At 40.6% G+C, this 22,247-nt stretch overlaps 1 protein-coding gene across 1 annotated transcript in view; it reads right to left on the bottom strand.

Moving 5' to 3' along the window:
* SLC45A2 (solute carrier family 45 member 2) overlaps nt 1–22,247 on the bottom strand; it is a 199,042-nt gene that overhangs the window by 64,522 nt on the left and 112,273 nt on the right. Inside the window, exon 4 of the mRNA XM_089689451.1 lies at nt 3,858–4,001. Within this exon, the coding sequence (XP_089545577.1) occupies nt 3,858–4,001 (144 nt within the window). The remainder of the gene's footprint in view (nt 1–3,857; nt 4,002–22,247) is intronic.

Genomic DNA, 22,247 nt, shown 5'->3' with positions numbered 1-22,247 from the left:
TAAATGTAAGAAATACAATATGGTAATTAGTGGATGGCCTGTGCCTAACACATACTCATACCAATGTGTCTAACTAGTAACAAATTAAAAAAATGTGCCGTGCTGCACTTGTTAATGATATTATCAAATCATATAGTCACTTATATATACACACGTGCTTCTATTGACAATTAGTGCAATAAAGAATACAAATATATCCGCTATATACATCCGCTATAAAAAACAGTGTCCATATACATATCAAAAGATGTCCATAGATACTTCTTCAGAAATACGTGTTCACTTGAAATAAATGAATTCAGTGCTTCTTAATTCACCTCTTGTGTGAAATAACTTAAAACTGCGTGCACCCCCTCCGGTTGGGCTCTCACCTCTAAAAATATGACCAAACCGTTAAGTGATGTCATATAACGCTTGTGTCCCTTTAATTGGACCAAATATGGATGGGATGGTATCCTGCTGAATGGAATCCCCTTCACTTCATCAATAGGTTCCCCTTCCACTGTGGTTTGTACAAAAGAGTAATCAGATCATAGTGCTTTGTCCTTAGATAATAAAAAAAGGTAGTGCACTCACATGATATCTGTATATAAACCACACACACACACATATATATATATATAAATATATATATTATTTTCTTATTTTTCTTCTTTAACCACTTGCCTACAAGGCACTTATACCCCCTTTGTGCCCAGGCCAATTTTCAGCTTTCAGCACTACCGCATTTTGAGTGACAATTGCGAGGCCATGCAACACTACACCCATATAACATTTTTATCATTTTTTTCACACAAATAGAGCTTTCTTTTGGTGGTATGTACTCCCCGCTGGGTGTTTTATTTTTTGCACTATAAACAAAAAAAAAAGAGCAAACATTTTGAAAAAAAAAGTTTTTCTTTGCTTCTATTATAAAATTTTGCACACAGGTAATTTTTCTCTTTCACTGATGTGCGTTGATGAGGCTGCACTGATAGGCAGCACTGATGGGCACTGATAGGCAGCACTGATGAGGGGGCACTGATGAGCTGGCACTGATATGCAACAATGATGGACTACGATAGGCAGCACTGATAGGCAGCACTGATGAGCTGGCACTGATATGCAACAGTGATGGGCACTGATGGGTGGCACTGAAAGGTGGCACTGATGGGTGGCACTAACTGGCAGCACTGCTGGGCACTGACTGGTGGCACTGCTGGGCAGCACTGATGGGCGGCACTGCTGGGCACTGGTGGGTGGCACTGATGGGTACTGCTCATCAGTGCCCTGATGATCGGTGCCGATCCGTCCTCTGACAAATGCTGGTTATCGGCAGTACTTTCCTCACACTGCGATACCGTGAGGAAAGTGCAGCCGATGACCGGTGATCTGCTGTATCACTGGACATGGTTGATCACGTGGTAAAAGTCCGGTGTGACTGACCTATTACCACATCACATGATCAACTGTGTCCGTAGGACACAGAGATCGCAGGGGCGTGCGGGAGAGCGCACCCTGGGAGGATATTATATGACACCCTCCCAGAACTGGCCAGCAGCAGTGAAACAGTCATTCGGCTATCTGCCGTCGGCAAGTTGTTAAATATATTGTTGTTGATGTTTTTCATTATTTGCCACTGCGACCTTTCAAATGGTCTTTGTTTTGTGAGTGGAGTTGCTGTATCCACATTTCCACTGTTCTTTTCCCTTTTTCTTTATGCTTTCTTTCCTTGTTTTTTTACTTTGTGCATGTGTTGCAATTTGCTGTTCTCTCTTCTGTTTTCTCAGGGTTGGTGGCCTTTAGGATCAGGATCGGGGGGCGCCGTGGCCTTTCCATCAGGGAGAGGCTTGACTTGCACTCTCCCTGGCCGCTCCCCTTCCTGACTCTGTCTTCCGTGTGGCACCGTGCGACCGGAGAGTGGACGTCGCGGCTAGCCTGGGCAGCAATAGGTCTGCCCATATGCATCTTATTATCATAGATGCTGATTGGCGCATTTCTAAGTCCAACTGGGGGTATATAAACACCACCTTGAGAGCTCATAAATTGCTTGTGCAGCCATGGGGACACACTGTCTAATCAGACCTGGTAAGTTATATACCTTTTGGAATCATTTTTTGAAACTTCTTGCTATACAAATAGCCTTATATGCCTCTGCCTGGACAATACCATCTGTGTCCGTTATAGGCTTATAACGCCAAAAGGTTTTCCGTTTTTGGAATTTGGATGCCAGATCATCACTTACCCATATTAAGTGTCTCCCGCCCCTTATTTACCCCTAGCAAGTGTTCCTATCCTCCCTACCTTCATCAATTTTTTGGTATATGTGTAGCATTACAATTTATTTACATTTTATTAATTTACACAGTACTACCTAGACTAATAATGGGGATCAGGTATCCCACTTGGTCGCCCCTTGGGCCCCTCTAGGAGATGAATAGAGCGATGGTTGTTTTTCTCTGTCCTTTTCTTTCTTTACTCCCAGAATGAGAGGATTGTGGAGTCATCGGCTACACTCATTTGACTAATTATTTTAATCTTGGTGGCTTTCTCACATCTTCTGCCCCCACCTGGGCTATGTAAGTGTAAAATTATGCTTCATGAGATTGTAATTAATTACACAGTGTTTTTTTTTGCTAGACCTATGTAAAGATTTGATACATAATGATATGTTTATCATAGGTGTCATGCTTTTGTAGCACTTCTGAAGAAGAGATTATGATTGGTCTCAAAACGCGTCAAGCGCAAATACATGGACGACTCATTTTCCTTCATCTACTGTAAAACCACGCTCAGTGATACCGCCATATTTTGTAACTTTATGCCCTTTTACAATACTGTATAACTAAAACATGTTTTTTTTTAAACTATTATTCTTTAGAACATTTTTGGTTTAATTTGTGCCTTAAAAGTGCATTGCCAAGAGGGTTTTTCCATGTGATTTTATACACCTGTGGCCATGGAGGTGATTGGAACACCTGAATCCAGTAATTTGGAGGGGTGTCCCAATACTTTTGGCAATATAGTGTATGTATAGGTTTCCAGTGACTAGTCCCCTTCAAAGAACCAGAAACTCTTAAGTTAAAGTAGAACTAAAGGCAAAATGTTTGTTTTTAATTTAGAATAGAACAAAGCAGGGTTGAAGACCCTGCAAGTATTTTTTTTCCAAATATTGTCCCATTGGAAAGATTTCCCTCCACTTCCTGTCCCATAGCCAAAACAGGAAGTGAGAAAATCCCTGATTGTCCCTAGAGTTAGCATCACCATGTATGATTTTCCTTCTATTCCTTTTCTGGTGACAATGCAAATTTTGCATTTTCTTTTACATCACTTTTGGTTCAACCGGTAACCAGGATGAATAGAGTGAGTGAATCTCAGTAAGGCTAGGTTCATGCCTATGCAGGTTGCGTTTGAGCCGTTTCTGCATTGCGTTGCATTTTTGACGAGTTTTTTTTTCTTGTTGCTAGGCAGATTTAAAATGCAAAATGCAGCAAAAATGCAGCAAAAACAAAATACATGCTTTTCTGCAGTGTTTCCATTGAAGTCTATAGAACCAAAATGCAATTTTTTGCATTAACAAAAGTCCCTGACCCTTTTCAAAAAACGCACCGGGTGAAAACGCGCAGATGTGAATATGTCCCATAGGAAAATCATGTTAAATGGACTGTACTGCATTTCTGCAAAATGCAAACCTAGTGAACCTAGGGTAAATGCACAGATGGCAATACAAATTTCAAAAGTGTTTGAATTCCTATCTGCTCTATCCAACAGTAAAAAGTTTTGCCTTTTGTTATATTTTAAAACTATATGATAGAATTCTACCATTTTAGCATTGCTCACAGGCAATTTTTGAGTAGTTGTGAAGTCCTGAACCTTACCTGCCCCATGTAATCTGTAAAGAACAACATGTTGGAAAGAAATGCTGTCCAGCCAATTAGGTGACTCACACACAAGTAACGGTAGTGAGATGGCATGGTTAGGAGAGCACGAATCAGAGACTTGAGGGTCATTCGTTTCTGCACCTGAAATGTAAAATATTAAATAAAATTTAAAAGAGCAAAACTTGAAAAGCAATTACAAGAAATATATACATTACTTAAATATTATACAGTATATCTGATAAGGAGAAATATACAGTGGGTAAGACAAGCATTGAACACATCAACATATTTTCAGTAAATATATTTGTAAAGGTGCTATTCACATGAAATTTTCACCACATGTCAGTAACAACCCATGCGACTCATACATACAAAGAAATCAAAGAAATAAGTTCAGAAATTAAAGTTATATCAAATAAAATGGAATTACACAGGGAAAAAGTATTGAACACACTAACTGAAATGTATTTAATACTTCATACAAAATCCTTTGTTGGTAATGACAGCTTCAAGACGCCTCCTTTATGGAGAAACTAGGTGCATGCATTGCTCAGGTGTGATTTTGGCCCATTCTTCCACACAAACAGTCTTCAAATTTTGAAAGTTCTGTGGTCCTCTTCTATGAACTCTGATTTTTAGTACTTTCCATAGATTTTCTATTGGATTCAAGTCAGGTGATTGGCTGGGCCATTCTAGCAGCTTTTTCTCTTTGAAACCAATTGAGAGTTTCCTTGGCTTTGTGTTTGGGATCATTGTCTTGCTGAAATGTCCACCCTCGTTTTATCTTCATCATTTTGGTAGATGGCAGCAGATTTTTATCAAGAATGCCTTGGTACATTTTTCCATTCATCATCCCTTCAATGACATGAAGTTTGCCAGTACCATATGCTTAAAAACAGCCCCACACCATGTTGTTCCCACCTCCAAACTTCACTGTTGGTATGGTGTTTTTGGGGTGATGTGCATAACGACTTGACTTCAAACATGGTGTGTATTATGGCATCCAAGAGTTAAATTTTGGTCTCATCTGACTAGACTATATTCTCCCAGTATTTCACAGGATTGTCTAACTGTTGTGCAGCAAACTTTAGACGAGCTTCAAAATGCTTTTTCTTCAGCAATGGAATCTTGAGTGGTGAGCGTGCATACAGGCCATCACAGTTAAGTGTATTACTTATGGTTTTCTTTGAAACAATTATACCTGCTAATTACAGATCTTTATGAAGCTCTCCACGAGTGGTCCTTTGCTCTTGGACAACTATTCTGATAATTTCACTTCTCTGTCAGAAATCTTGCGAGGAGCACCTGGGCTTGGCCGGTTTATGAAGAAATTATGTTCTCTCCACTTCTGGAGTATGGCCCCAACAGTGCTCACTGGAACATTCAGAAGTTTAGAAATCCTTCTGTAAGCAATGCCAACAGCATGTTTTTGCAACAATAAGGTTGTGAAGGTCTTTTTTTTTTTTTTTAAATGCTTTATTGCCATATGCAAATATTTTTACATCAGGTAAAAAGTATTTATGTATGCCAAAACTATCAGTAGTCAGTAATAAAATAAGAATATCATTCAATTCCAACATTTAAACCATTGTCCAGAAAAACGGATAGAAGCAAGTATTGTCACGTATTATAGGGTGACAATTATCATATTCACATAAAGCATATAGTATATGAATACATAAGAAAAAAAAACTCAACCAAACTATCCCCTACTAAAATATACTCAGAAAAGAGAAGAAGAAAAATAAAAAGGGGAATCATGAAAACGAACAAACATACAAGGGAAAAAAAATATTATATATGTCCATTCCAAACATCCAAAAACCAGAAAAGGTATCTCTGGGATTCATAGCACTCCCTATCAAATGCTTGCGGAGCACCCCACCTGCTATAAGAGTCCTAAAAAAGAAAAGAAGGGGGGGGTAATAAGTTATAATTATCACTTAAGGGTTGTCATCCACTGTTGCAGTGGCATCCACCCACCTGGACCATATACAGTTGCAAGAAAAAGTATGTGAACCCCTTGGGATTACGTGGAGTTTTGCATGAATTGGGCATAAAATGTGCTCTGAACGTCATCTAAGTCACAACAATAGAAGAACACAGTCTGCTGAACATAATACTACACAAACATTAGATGTTGCCATGGTTTAATTGCACATAACATGTAAACATTCACAGTGCAGGGAGGAAAAAGTATGTGAACCTTTGGACTTAATAAATGGTTGACCCTCCTTTGGCAGCAATAACCTCAACCAAACGTTTCCTGTAGTTGCAGATCAGACCTGCACAACGATCTGGAGTCATTTTGGACCACTCCTCTTCACAAAACTGTTTCAGTGTAGCAATATTCTTGGGATGTCTGGTGTGAATCGCTCTCTTAAGGTCATGCCACGGCATTTCAATCGGGTTGAGGTCAGGACTCTGATTGGGCCACTCCAGAAGGCGTATTCTGTGCTGTTGCAGCCATTGTTTTGTTGAATTACTTGTATGCTTTGGGTCATTGTCCTGTTGCATCACCCATTCTCTGCGGAGCTTCAGTTGGCGGACAGATGGTCGTACGTTTTCCTGCAAAATGTCTTGATAAACTCTGGAATTCATTTTCCCATCAATGACAACAATCCATCCAGGCCCTGAGGCAGCAAAGCAGCCCCAAACCATGATGCTCCCTCCGCCATGTTTTACAGTGGGGATGAGGTTTTGATGTTGGTGTGCTGTGCCTTTTTTTCTCCACACACAGTGTTGTGTGTTCTTCCCAAACAACTCAATCTTGGTTTCATCTGTCCACAGTATATTTTGCCAGTAGTGCTGTGGAACATCCAGGTGCTCTTTTGCAAACTTCAAACGTGCTGCAATATTCTTTTTGGACAGCAATGGCTTCCTCCGTGGTGTCCTCCCATGTGCTCCATTCTTGTTTAATGTTTTCCTTATTGTAGATGTGTCAAAAAAAATGTTAGCATGTGCCAGAGATTTCTGTAGGTCTTTAGCTGACACTCTGGGATTCTTCTTTACCTCATGCAGCATTCTGTGCTGTGCTCTTGCAGCCATTTTTACAGGACGACCACGCCTAGGGAGAGTAGCAACAGTGCTAAACTTTCTCCATTTGTAGACAGTCTGTCTTACTGTGGACACATGAACATCAAGGCTTTTGGAGATACTTTTGTAACCCTTTCCAGCTTCATGCAAGTCAACAATTCTTGATCGTAGGTCTTCTGAGAGCTCTTTTCTGCGAGGCATGGTTCACATCAGACAGTGCTTCTTGAAACCAGTAAATCTAAAACAGGTGTGTGTTTTTTAAGGGCAGGACAGCTGTCAGCAACACATCCAATATCATCACACTGATTGGAGTCAAGGTTGGCTCACTCCTGGCTCCAATTAGCTCTGGGAGAAGTCATTAAGCTAGGGCCTCACATACTTTTTCCTCCCTGCACTGTGAATGTTTACATGTTTTGTGCAATTAAACCATAGCAACATCTAATGTTTGTGTAGTATTATGTTCAGCAGACTGTGTTCTTCTATTGTTGTGACTTAGATGATGTTCAGAGCACATTTTATGCCCAATTCATGCAAAACTCCACATAATCCCAAGGGGTTCACATACTTTTTCTTGCAACTGTATCTCAAAACTTCCCTGGACACCCCCTAGCTTCATACGTCATTTCATACAGCAGAAGATCCAAGTTAACCAATGTTTTCCATGCCATCAAGTCAAGAGCATCAGTACATATCCAATGCAACGCTATCAACTTTTGTACTTAAAAAAACAGGATGCTCAGAAAAAGTTTGGTAGCATTGTTCATAGTATCATCTTCAAGTACCCCTAAAAGGCATACCAAAGGACTACACATATTAGGTATATCAAATGTATCAGATATGAATGCTGTGACTTCAGACCACAAGGGCTTAAGTTTAGAGCATTCCCATACCATGTGTAAAAAGGATCCTGTACTAGCCTGACACTAATGTCAGGTGGTTGTAGCACATCTCCCATACAAAAGACATTGAGGCATATAGTACATTTGATGTAAATAACGCAATTGTATAATTTTGTCACTAGAGAAAATAACCATACCCACATATGTGGCAAGAACATCTCTCCACAACTCCTCCGTCAAATCAGGAACAATGTTAATGCTCACAGGTACAATGACATTGCCTAACATCTATGGGAGTTAATTCTAAGTAGCACCAGGACACAAATTTAGTATGTTTTGGCTGTAGGAGAATGGTTTCCAATCTGGTATTGTTTAAACTAACCTCCCCAAGGCCATACTGGGCTATTGCAGTACGTTTGAGGTGAGCATACTGAAAATACCAGGAACCCGGTATGAAAGGATCTAGATAACCTCCATTTTGTATTATGTACGCCATTTTAAATATTAAGTTAGCTTTTTGCAGATATATTAGAAGTTTAATGAAACTGTTTTAGTTGTTCAAGGATGTATCAACAGAAGCTAACATGACCCTGACAATGTTTTTGTCTGGTTGTTTCTCAGAAAGTTAGCCAAAACAATTTGTACCAAGAAATGTATATGTCATGTTTCATGTAGTTAGCTCATGATGGAAATTTACAAGTTACAGTTTTGAAACTCGTTCCCCCCTCCCTTATTTTATCTGTAGTCTATATAATCTTATTAATGCCTAATAAACTTTGAACATCTCTGAACATAAGCTGACGTTATTTCCGTGTTCAAGGGGTGTTCCCAGAATTCTGCTGATAAACCATGAATCTCTCCACAGATCGGGGGTCTCTGAGGGGATAAAGAAAATCATTCCTTTCAGCTGGGGGCTCGTCCGGGATGACCACCCACCTCACTTGGTAAGTAAACCTTTTGTCTTTTTATGACTAAAAGCTCTTTCTTGCCCTGTGTTGAGGGAAGGTCTTGAATCATTCTGTATTGTCTATATAGACCCGTGATAACCTGTAGCTGCTTTTGGTAAGCAGACTTAACTCTTTGGTAGAGTTACAAAATAGTGCACTATAAAAAAAAAAGGTGTTTTTGGTAAACACAGATTGTTCTCTGGTAGAACACACTGTTTTTTGGTAAAACAGTGAAGAAATAACTTTTGGGAAGTTATCAAAAGGTTAATAAGTCTGTGGAGCAGATTCTGGTTTATCTGTCTTTTGCTTTTTCTTTCTGTTGCGTAGAAGTATAAGATAATTTGTTGTGTGGAACAAAATAAGATTTGAAGGTAAAATTGTCTTATCCACTGTATAAATATGGGTCAAGGAGGTAGTTACCCACCAGGTCCCCCAGAAAAGGGAGAAAATTGTAAGGATTATGTTGCTAGAGTTTGTGGAACGGACTATTATTTAATAAATCCCTGGGTGGATTGTATGGCAGGCTGGACAGAAGCTATGGGGAGTACAGACCCATTCCCAAGAAAGGGAGCAAATGATCCTTTTCATACAGACATGGTTAAGGGATTATGTTTGGGGGACAAACAAGCCTTTCCTTGGTATGAGGGGGACCCACAATGGGACCAAGTTTATATGAAGAAAGGGGGAGAAAACTGGTTGAAATGGTCACCGTATTGGGTTGATAATAGCAAGGGAAAGTTCAATTTGATTTTCTCTTTAAAACAAAAGAGGAAGTTGACATTGGATACATTAAAGATATGCCAGGAAAAGCATCAATCTGAAAAGACATGCAGACCCAAGATTGGACTGAAAACAATTCAGATACCAATCCCACCCCCTCCGTATAATATATATCCTTCATTAAGTGGTTTTAAAATTGCTGTTGATGATGATTTTTTGATCAGATTGGGGATGATTACTCCCCAGCCTAATGCCCCTCCAGTCCCTGCCCCTGTCCCTGCGTCACTTCCCGTCCCGGATCTACAACCAATACAGCCAGGCCCCTCCATTAGACCCAAACAGATTATTAGTATAAAATCACCAGACAAAGAGGGTAGCCAAGTTCAAGGCATCCTTACGGAAAATAATGACAACGAAGGAGAGTTGGAATACGAAGAACAGGGACAGGTAAATATAATAAAATTACAGAAAAAGGATGGTCAATGGAGAAGAAGTGACACCAGTCATAGAAAGGGCAGAGATGTGGAGGAATTTAGAATGCAGCTTAGATCCATGGATAAGAAGCAAGAGGGAAAAAGAGAAGATGAGGGGGCCGTAGGAGGAAAGGAGTTGGCTATATTGACACTACCTTTTCTCACAGCAGGAGAACTAATTCTAAAAAAACCCATAGAATTAGAAGATATTAATAAGATTGTTAAACATTGTCCCAAGCCTACAGTATCTCCTGGAGGTACACTTGCTTATTTAAAAAAGGCATGTTTAGGAAGAAATTACACGCAGGAAGATATGAGATTGATCATTGATGGTATTCTGGGAAATAATCCAGCTTGGGATTGGATAAATGTAAAAAGCATTAGTCACATAGAACCAAGTAATACACAGGCTACTGCCTATAAACTGAATACTACAGAAGGGAGAGAAACTATGTGGGAGGAGCTTGACACAGAATTAAAAAGGGTTTTCAAGAATAAGGCTTCCCTCCCTATTGCTACAGCATGTAAACAGAAGGTAGAAGAAACGGTTTCTCCTTACAACACACCTATCAATCCTGTTAAGAAGCCGGATGGCTCTTACAGGTTTGTACAAGATCTGAGGGCCATAAATAATTTGGTGGTTCCATTAGCCCCAATAGTGCCTGATGTGCCATCACTCCTCACCTCCATTCCGTCCGATGCAGAATATTTTACAGTGATTGATTTAACAAATGTATTTTTTTCGGTTCCTGTGGACCACCAGATGAGGGTGCTATTTGTATTTATATTATGAAAATCGCCAGATGACCTGGTGTAGAATGCCCTAGGGCTATGTAGATTTGCCTGCAGTCTACTCGCTTGCCCTCCAGACCACACTGAGGTCCTGGACCCCTCCCAATGGTTCGGTCCTCATTATATATGTGGATGACCTATTGATTTGTAGTTCAAGTCAGGCGGCCAGTCAGGAGGATAGTTGGTCTCTGTTAGAATGGTTGTCAGGGAATGGTCACAAAGCATCTAAAAAGAAATTGCAATGGTGCCAAAATCAGGTTGAGTTCAGGTTGGTTTTACTCTAAGTTATGGTGAGAGGAATGTCAGTCACAAAAGAGCTGCGGCTCTCGTGGGTCTGCCCTGCCCACAAACAAAAAAGGACATGCTAACTTTTCTTGGTATGATTGGTTACTGCCGCCAATGGATACCTGATTGTTCATTCTATGATCACACTCTGAGGTCTGCCACACTTTCAGAATCACCTGACATTCTCACATGGTCAAATGAAATGGTTGATGCCTTTGTGTACCTGAAGAATGCTATGGTAACGGCCCCTGGTCTTGGACTACCTGATTATAAGAAAATGTTTCATCTGTATGCTAGGGAAAATTGTACAACTATGGCGGGGGTCCTGGCTCAGGAACATGGAGGCAAGCTCTGCCCTGTATTTTTTTTCCAAAGTAGTGCCAATTCAGGTTCAGGGCATGCCTGCTTGTCTGAGAGATTTTGCATTCTGCGTAATGGTAGTGGAAGTGGCTATTTCTTTCACATTGGGACATGAAACTACCCTACACACCACACATCAAGTGTCCTTGTGCATCTTCCTGACAAAATACTCGAGGCAAATCCAATCCCATATCAGTCAGCCCAAGCAGCCGAACTGATTGCCCTTACAAGAGCATGTCAATTATTTGCAGGACAGGATGTCAACATTTACACAGACTCCAAGTACGCCCATGGTGCTGTACATGATTTTGGGTTCATTTGGGAGAGAAGAGGATTCATTGCTGCTGATGGCAAAACCATATCTCACTCTTCCTTGATATCTGATCTACTCAAAGCCATACAGTTACCGAAAACATTAGCCATTCTTCATTGCAGGGCACATACAAATCACAGAGATCATATTGCCAAAGGAAATGCATTAGCAGATAAGGTAGCAAAGGAAGCTGCATTACAACAGGTGGCCAGTGAGCAGATGCCTTTGCTCACTTCAGGCGTCACAACTACCCCACAAGACTAGATGTATGCAGATTTACAAAAATTTGCTACAAAAATCGATTTAGCAGACTGGAATGGTTCTGGAGCACAACTAGATCCAGCTTCTGGTCTAGTGTGCTTAGAGGGGAAACCATGTATTCCCATGTCAAGTGCCCCATTGTTCATTGCACAGTACCACGGTCTAGGACATAGAGGATGGAAAACGACATGTGAAACATTATTGCAGGATTTTTACATTACAGGCTTATCTAGGTTGGTGAAAGAATATGTTTCCAGGTGCATTACATGTATAAGGAACAATCCACAGAACCCAAAGAAATCACAACACCAGCATCTAGTGTACCCAACTACACCTTTCACCCATTTACAAATAGATTTTACCCACATGCCAAAAACAGGACAGAGGCAAGAGTTTTTGTTGGTAATGGTGGATATTAGAGATGAGCGAATTATTCAAAAATTCGATTCGGCTGATTCGCCGAATTTGCGGAATAAATTTGATTCGATGCAAATTTATTCGCTGCGAATTTAACTTATTAAAAGGGTTTCTAGGCTTCAGAGAGCCTTTATATTAGTGCAGAACACTGTACCTTTAATTTAAATGCCCTTGGAGTCTGCTGGGGAAGAGAACTAATACTGTCAGTCAGTATGACATGCAGATGAGTGCCGTCGATCTTAGAATCACCGCACACTTCACTCATTTGGGCAGTCACGGGGCCAAAACCAGAGTGTGGAGCCACAGTGTGGCGGTGCAGGCAGCAGCAATGGGAGGCCATACAGCACCCTATGACAAAATGGAACCCACCAGCAGTGTGAGGAGACCTGAAAGTGGCACATGGCAGAGTGTGGCAATGGAGACAGCAGCAATGGGAGGCCGTACAGGGACCCATGACACACTCTGGACCTGGCAGCAGCATGAGGAGGCGGTACAGGGGCCCATGACAGATTACGGGCCTGGCAGCAGCATGAGGAGTCGGTACAGGGGCCCATGGCAGAGTGGCGAAGCGTAAGCAGCTTAAATTGAAGGCCATACACAGGCCTAGGTTAAAAAGTCCCCCCAGCAGCAGCGTGGGGAGACGACTATCAAGAGTCCAATGGCAGAGTGGCGGAGCGGAAGCAGCTTCAATTGAAGGCCAATAGTGGTTGTGAAGCAGAAAGTCAGTTTATTGTACACAATCGGTCAATTGCAGCTTGCCGTTGGCTGGAAACTGTACGTTTCTGTCACTGGAATGCACTAATCACCCAAAAAATATTACCGCCACCCGGCGTGTAAATGGATTTAACTCTTTGAACGTACAATAGTGGTTGTGAAGCAGAAAGTCAGTTTATTTTGCACAATCGGCAAACTGCAGCACCAACTGTGCACGACAGCCACCAAAAAAAAAGAGGGTGTATGTCACTTTAAATTTTCGATTCTTTGATAGCTGTGGCCCTAAGTAACGATTCTGTGTCCTGAGTAACGATTCTGTGTCCCTGAGTAACGATTCTGTGTCCCTGAGTAACAATTCTGTGTCCTTGAGTAACAATTCTGTGTCCCTGAGTAACGATTCTGTGTCCCTGAGTAACGATTCTGTGGCCCTAAAGTCTCTGTGGCCCTAATGCAGGCCATAGATGGGTTGAAAATCGGCCGATTTTTCGGCCGAAAATAAAATCGGCCGATTTTCGGATCGTTAGTGGGCTATTTGGTCGGCCGTTTTTCGGTATTTTGGCCGTTTTTTTTTTCTGTAAAGTTGGAAAAAAAATCAGCCGATTTTGCCGATCGGCCGATTTTCGCGGCAATAGTGGGCAAATCGGACGATTTTTTGCCGATAAAAAATCTGCGCATGAGCAGTGACCTGCAAGAGGAAGACAAAAAGAAGAAAAAGAAGAAGAGGAAGAGGATGAAGAAGAGGATGAAGAAGAAGAAGAGGAAGAAGAGGATGAAAAAGAAGAGGATGAGGAAGAGGAAGAAGAAGAAGAAGAAGAAGAGGATGAGGATGAAGAAGAAGAAGAAGAAGAAGAGGATGAGGATGAAGAAGAGGAGGATGAGGATGAAGAAGAAGAAGAAGAAGAAGAAGAAGAGGATGAGGATGAGGAAGAAGAAGAAAAAGAGAAGAAGAAGAGGATGAGGATGAAGAAGAAGAGGATGAGGATGAAGAAGAGGATGAGGATGAAGAAGAAGAAGAGGATGAGGATGATGAAGAAGAGGATGAGGATGATGAAGAAGAAGAAGAGGAGGATGAGGATGAAGAAGAAGAAGAAGAAGAGGATGAGGATGATGAAGAAGAAGAGGATGAGGATGAAGAAGAAGAGGATGAGGATGAAGAAGAAGAAGAAGAGGATGAGGATGAAGAAGAAGAAGAAGAGGATGAGGAAGAAGAAGAAGAAGAAGAAGAGGATGAGGAAGAAGAAGAAGAAGAAGAAGAAGAGGATGAGGATGAAGAAGAGGATGAGGATGAAGAAGAAGAAGAGGATGATGGTGAGGATGATGAAGAAGAAGAAGATGAGGATGATGAAGAAGAAGAAGAAGAAGAAGAGGAGGATGAGGATGAAGAAGAAGAAGAGGATGAAGAAGAAGAGGATGAGGATGAAGAAGAAGAGGATGAGGATGAAGAAGAAGAGGATGAGGATGAAGAAGAAGAAGAAGAGGAAGAAGAAGAAGAGGATGAGGATGATGAAGAAGAAGATGAGGATGAAGAAGAAGAAGAAGAAGAAGGATGAGGATGAAGAAGAAGAAGAAGAAGAGGATGAGGATGAGGAAGAAGAAGAAGAAGAGGATGAGGAAGAAGAAGAAGAAGAAGAAGAAGAAGAGGATGAGGATGAAGAAGAAGATGAAGAAGAAGAAGATGAGGATGAAGAAGAAGAAGAAGAAGAAGAAGAGGATGAGGAAGAAGAAGAAGAAGAGGATGAGGAAGAAGAAGAAGAAGAAGAAGAGGATGAGGAAGAAGAAGAAGAAGAGGATGAAGAAGAAGAAGAAGAAGAAGAAGAAGAGGATGAGGATGGAGAAGAGGATGAGGATGAAGAAGAAGAAGAAGAGGATGATGGTGAGGAAGAAGAAGAAGAGGATGAGGATGAAGAAGAAGAAGAAGAAGAAGAAGAAGAATAAGAAGAGGATGAGGATGAAGAAGAAGAAGAAGAAGAAGAAGAAGAAGAGGATGAGGATGAAGAAGAAGAAGAAGAGGATGAGGATGAAGAAGAAGAAGAGGATGAGGATGAAGAAGAAGAAGATGAGGATGAATAAGAAGAAGAAGAGGATGAGGATGAGGAAGAAGAAGAAGAAGAAGAAGAGGATGAGGATGAGGAAGAAGAGGATGAGGATGAAGAAGATGATGAGGATGAAGAAGAAGAAGAAGAAGATGAGGATGAAGAAGAAGAAGAAGAGGATGAGGATGAAGAAGAAGAAGAGGATGAGGAAGAAGAAGAAGAAGAAGAGGATGAGGATGAAGAAGAAGAAGAAGAAGAAGAAGAAGAAGAAGAAGAGGATGAGGATGAAGAAGAGGATGAGGATGAAGAAGAAGAAGAGGATGATGGTGAGGAAGAAGAAGAAAAAGAGGATGAGGATGATGAAGAAGAAGAAGAAGAAGAGGAGGATGAGGATGAAGAAGAAGAAGAAGAGGATGAGGATGAAGAAGAAGAGGATGAGGATGAAGAAGAAGAGGATGAGGATGAAGAAGAAGAGAATGAGGTTGAAGAAGAGGATGAGGATGAAGAAGAAGAAGAAGAAGAGGAAGAGGATGAGGATGAAGAAGAAGAAGAAGAAGAGGATGAGGATGAAGAAGAAGAGGATGAGGATGAGGATGAAGAAGAAGAAGAAGAAGTAGGATGAAAATAAGAAGAATTCCAGTCTAGCAAAAAGTGTATCTGCAGAGAGCTCCGCTATTTCTGACAGTTCTCTGACAGTTCCTTCACATTTACAGCGGTTGAAACATTGTATCTATTTGTTTCCGAATAAAAACATCTGTATCCTAAATGGAAACAAATAGATACAATGTTTCAACCGCTGTAAATGTGAAGGAACTGTCAGAGAACTGTCAGAAATAGCTGAGCTCTCTGCAGGGACACTTTTTGCCGGCTGTAGAAGGGATGAAAATTGGCCGATCGGGGAAAATTCGATTCGTGCATCCGAAGTTTGCTAATTTTCGGATTCGGCGCGAATCAAATTTTTCCTAATATTCGAAACGAATTCCACTTCGTCATGTTCGATTCGCTCATCTCTAGTGGATATGTTCAGCAGAGGGGTGGAAGCATTTGTCACTAATAAAGAAGATGCACAAACTGTAGTCAGAATTCTTACACAGGAGATAATACCCAGATGGGGATGTCCGCTGCAGATAACGGACCAGCTTTTGTGGCGAAGGTATGTCAAGATTTGGTAAAAGTACTTAAGATAGATTGGAAATTTCATATTCCCTATCATCCTCAACGTTCGGGTATAGTAGAAAGGATGAACAGGACAATTAAGGATAAGTTGAGGAAGGCCACTGGAGGAACCTATACCCACTGGAAGAAGATGTTACCTGCAATTCTAGCAGAGGTAAGAATGACACCTAATAAGACTACAGGGTTATCCCCTTTTGAAATATTAATGGGAAGACCGTTCCCCACTCCTTGGGCTAGACAGCCACTTATGTTAGAAAGAGGGGACCTTGACCTGGTACAACAAGAATATGTGAGAAAATTGATTCAAACTTTAGATAAGGTTAAAAGAAATGTTGCTCGCACTTTTTCTTTTATTTTTCAGGAACCAACACACCTTTTCCAAGTGGGAGATGTCGTAGTGGTCCGCCAACTCGCTAACAACAAGAAGCAAGGCTACCCCTTTGGACCACCTACTACGGTGATAGCGGTTACCAGAACGGCTGTTCTGGTGGAGAATTCCCAGTCCTGGATCCATGCTAGTCGAGTGAAGAAGGTGAACCAAACACCGGAGAAACACGAGATGGAAAAAGGAGGTGAAGTATGAGAGGAAAATCCTCGAAGAGCGGGTGAAGTTGGTGAGAAAGACCCTGAAGATGACATTCTTTACTGCCCTCATGGTGCTTTGAAGCTCTGGGTCCTATTGGTCATACTGACTGTGCTCTTTTTCCTGCCAGTATGGATCCTAACTAACTGTATTTATCACCCTGAGGACTTGGGTCTAATAAAAGGTATCTGTGGTCAAGGACTAGTTTTAAATGAGACCCAGATAACCAAAAGTGAAAGAAAGTCAAAAAGAAGTTTTGAAGAGAACAATCCTTTTTCAGGAAAAATGTTGATGATGCAGTTTAAATATGCTTATGCTCAAAAGTCAGGTTCTGATAAATGTTGGATATGTAGTAAGTTACATCCTAGCACATATGAAATTCCTCTTCTGGCCGCTCCAGTCAAAATATTTTTGTTAATAAAAGGGAATGTAAGTATTGGTTTGACCAATATTACTTCTAATGCCACCATATCTTTTCCAACTCTGGGAGTCACTCAACTCCCCGATTGGTGTTTTAGACTGGGGAATACTTCCCACAAGGGAAAGGGAATGTGCTCTCAGTCCATATGAAACATATCTGATCCTGGAAGGAGGGATGGAACTTCTTCTGTGAAACTCTGGCAAGTAAATTGTAGAGCCCTGAATGAAAGTTTAGAAGGGATACAAGATAATGTGGGGAAAACTATGTTTGGAAAACTTCTTTTTTATTTTACACTTCTTGTCACCCCTAAATTTCATTCTGCAATACAAAAATTGCCGATCTCCTTGGGAAACAATACCTATATCTGTTGTGGTAAGATCTGTTACCCTTGGATACCGAGTAATGTCCAGGGCTGGTGCTATGTAGCCCAATTAGTGCCAATCATGGCAGCTATAGACCAGAAGGAACACCAGGTAAAAGCCAGTACATACCCAAAACACCAACTAACTCTAAGGACATAGGGTTGCTAAATACTCAGACCAGAGCTATTAGAAAACAGCTGGAGATGCAAGAATTAGCTATTGAAAACATGAGTGCTGCTCTGACAGGTCTGTGTGAGATGACAGAGGATTATGAATGTTGTACTTGGATATATAATACCACAATGACTGTTCCAGATTATTATGAAATAATAAAGCAACACAGGGAACAGGTAGATGGTTTAATGGAAGAAGCTAGAGCTATAGGAAAAGATGGATGGACTCCTTTTGATTGGTTAGGATCAGGATTTGGTTCCGTCTTTTCATGGATGAAAGGTATCGCTGTAAGCATAGTCATGATATTGTTTTTTGTTTTATCTTTATATCTATGTTTTAAATGCTCATTATATTGCATTGCTAGAGCTACCAAGCCGCAAAATATAATTGAAGGTTATCTGGCTATGTAAAGAATTGAGATCATGTTCATGATCTCAGAGGGGATTGAAAGGATCTAGATAACCTCCATTTTGTATTATGTACGCCATTTTAAATATTAAGTTAGCTTTTTGCAGATATATTAGAAGTTTAATGAAACTGTTTTAGTTGTTCAAGGATGTATCAACAGAAGCTAACATGACCCTGACAATGTTTTTGTCTGGTTGTTTCTCAGAAAGTTAGCCAAAACAATTTGTACCAAGAAATGTATATGTCATGTTTCATGTAGTTAGCTCATGATAGAAATTTACAAGTTACAGTTTTGAAACTCGTTCCCCCCTCCCTTATTTTATCTGTAGTCTATATAATCTTATTAATGCCTAATAAACTTTGAACATCTCTGAACATAAGCTGCCGTTATTTCCGTGTTCAAGGGGTGTTCCCAGAATTCTGCTGATAAACCAGGAATCTCTCCACAAATCGGGGGTCTCTGAGGGGATAAAGAAAATCATTCCTTTCACGGTACACCCCATTCTGACCTTAGTTGTAAAAAAGGACTTAAACCTGCCATCCTCATAGTGTAGATATGATGAGCATATTTGATACCATATTGAGCCCAGTGGTGTCCCCCCTCCAGTCTATAAAATTCAATAAAATTTGGGTTACACCAGAGAGGAACATTTGTAGAGATTGATAGGGCTGTATCTGAAACATGTTTCACACAGATGGTAAGAATCTTTTTGGATACTGATAGAATAGCCATACCTTCTTTTGACGGGACCTCTCCTCGATAAAAACAATTTAGAAGAGCTTCATATGAAGTAGCCGGTGCCACCTTCACTGCAATGGCCGCATTATTAATTGAGGAAACATTCTCCAGTGTGTATACATCAACTGAGAGGCAAAGTAATACATTTCTTAGATCAGGCAGGGCCAATCCCCCCCTATGAATAGGTAATTAAAGTATTTCAAGGGATACCCGGGGATGTTTAGAACCCCATAAAAAGGAACGAAGTAAAGATTTGTTACATTTGAAAAAAATTTTAGGAATACAATTGGGCGCATTGGAGAGAACATACAGAAATTTCGGAAGATAAATCATTTTGAACAAATTTGTTCTTCCCAACAAGGTCATTGGCAGGTCTTTCCAATTACAAACCCTTTCTTTAAATGCTCATGAAATAGACCAGAGATTATTATCCAGATATGAATCTAATGGAAGCTGTACAGTTATCCTGAGATATTTACATTTATCCGATATCACAATGGGGCACCTTAGATCTGAAATCAACATCCGCTATCCATCCATTGGGAACAAAGTAGATTTAGCCCAGTTTATTCTAAACCCTGAGTAATCTCCAAATTCCTGAATCAGCAAAAAGGCCCTACATAGTGACACATGGACATCATTTAAATATAATAACATGTCATCTGCATACAGTGATAAACACTCTTCCAACCCTCCTACCTGTAGACCTTGGACTCCTACATCCTCTTTCAACCTTGCAGCCGATGGCTCAATGGTCAGTGTGAATAAGAGAGGGGATAAGGGGCAACCCTGTCTGGTTCCCCTATGAATCTGAAAAGCTTCTGGTATGAGCCCATTAATCCTAATGCAAGCTCTAGGCTCCCAATACAAAAGCTTCACCCACGAAATGAACGAGGGTTCAAAGCCAAACTTAGCCTGGAGTGGGAAGAGATATGCCCATTCTATGGAGTCAAATGTTTTTTTTTTTTTACACTCCATCAGCTACGTTATCATGAGTTATTTGCAAACAAAGAGCTGCCTAAGATTAATATGAGCACACCAGCCTGGCATAAACCCAGTCTAGTCAGACCCTATTAGCTTTATAATCACTTTTTGTAACCGCCTTGCTAACACTTTTGCCAAACTTTTAAAATCAGTATTGCTCAAAAAAAGAGGACGATAGGATTCACCCTCCAGGGGATCCTTCTCTGGTTTAGGGAGTAGAACTATAAGTGCCTAACTCAGAGACTGTGGCAATTCCCCCTTCTGCCTAGAAGAAATCTAAACCCTTAGGAGATATGCCACTAACAATTCTCCATAAAGTTTATACCATTCTATTGGGTAACCATCGAGGCCAGGAGATTTGTGGGGGGCAAAAGAAGCAATCGCAGCCACAATCTCCTCTGGTGTAATAGCCTGCTCCAACCTTTCCCTCTCTTCCCAAGACAATACAGGAAGAGAGATAGATGCTAAATATACTGACAGAGGATGTCGAAACATCACCCTGAGAATGATACAAAGATTTATAAAATTGTTCAAAAGTGTACAGTATCTCCTGTGTATCTTCAATAATAGTTCCTTGGGGATTGCAAATCCATAATATAGAAATTGGAGTGAAGGATGGTCTGGCTAAAAAGGCTAAAAGACGGCCATTTTATCCCCAAACTCAAATATGTGTCTGCGTTAATGAAGTTGACCTTTATTTGTTTGTTCTGCCAAAAGTATGTGATACAAGCACAGATATTCCCGCCATGTCCTGTATTTGTCAGAAGAGGAATCACCGACGTATGAGCGTTCCGCCTGAGACACTTGAGTCTCCAGCTGTTCTGAATCAACTCTCAAAGCTCTAGAGAAATCCCCCAATACTTTCATATAGGCACCTCTAAGAGTTGCTTTAAAAGCATCCCATTGATTAGACACATCAGCATTATATAGTTGTCTGTCCAATAATATTTATTGCCTCCAAACAACCTAGTTTCACATATTCCTCATGCAGCCACCCAGCATTAGTACGCCAATGTTGAAGTCCTGAGTGAGCCCCCAGCTGTAAACAGATTTCCATGGGAGAATCATCTGATATTGCCCACGGTAGATACTTAACATGTCGAATCAATGAAAAGCTACATACCGTAGTAAGCAACATGTCAATTCGAGAAAGTGTACGGTGAGTTTCTGAGTGGCAGGAGAACTCCTGTACCCCTGGATTCTCATGTCTCTTAAACATCAACTAAAGCATAGTTCTCCAGCCATGCTGCCAACATAGGATGAGACTCCTATACACATACCTGGTGATGAAGAGCAGCATTAGAGACCATGTTGAAATCTCCCAGGAACAATAAAGTTCCCTCTACCACTGAAAAAATATTATCTAGCACTGTAAAGGAGAATGGTGGGGGAATGTAAAAACTCACAATAATGAAACACTGGGTAAAAATCTTACAGACCAGAATAACAAATCTTACCCCAGATCAGTCTTAATTCATAGGACATGTATATTCAAGGATCTAGCAACTAAAATGGCAACCCCTCTAGAATAGGTGGAGTACTCCACATGATAAACTTGACTAATATAGGAACGCCATAGGGCCATGACTCTAGAGCCCTGTAAATGTGTCTCTTGAAACATTATAATATGAGGTTTATGTTTTTTTTGACATAGTCAAAAACCAAAGATCTTTTAATTTTGAAGTTTAAACCTCGGATATTCCAAGACAGTAATTTTACCAACTGAGCCATTATCATGAAGTCATAAATATCCGAAAGGAATAAAAGCTCCAGAGCCATAAAGCCCCACCAACCCCAGCGTAAACACAAAGAGGAGCCAGTAACCCAAAAAAAAAAAAAAAAATATATATATATATATATATATATATATATATATCTGAAATGAATGGATAAATAGCACATCCTGGCAAAACAGAAAAACAACCCCCAACTCCCCCCTCTGGACACGCAACCCCAACTTGTTGAGCGCTTTATTCCCATAACACAGAAAAAGATAACCGAGCTCAGGGGTCAAATGTCTAATCCAAACCTTCCAATACCTATATAGGTGGCCCAGTCTCCAAATAAACGTATAGAGACAGAACCCATGATCTAAAAGTGGCAAGTAGAAAAACACTTACGAACAGTATAACCACCATAATCAGAGGTACCAAACATTTGACATAGGAGTAAATCAATTTATTGTCACAGAAGGGCATAATATAAAGTCAGTGACCTTCTTTAGAGAACAGAGTCTCAGCATGTAACTAGCCAGGAAGTCCATGTGCATCTCAATGCTCTCTAAGAGCCCATAAGAACATATCCTCCACGGCAGCAATCCAGAAAACAAAACAATTTTCACTCAGGATAA

The sequence above is a fragment of the Staurois parvus genome, unplaced genomic scaffold (assembly GCF_062004578.1).
Source record: "Staurois parvus isolate SC_StPar_1 unplaced genomic scaffold, SC_StPar_1.0 ptg000475l, whole genome shotgun sequence".
In the NCBI taxonomy this organism is placed as follows: domain Eukaryota; kingdom Metazoa; phylum Chordata; class Amphibia; order Anura; family Ranidae; genus Staurois; species Staurois parvus.
Note: the sequence above shows the minus strand (reverse complement) of the source record. Positions and strands in the feature narration are given on the sequence as shown.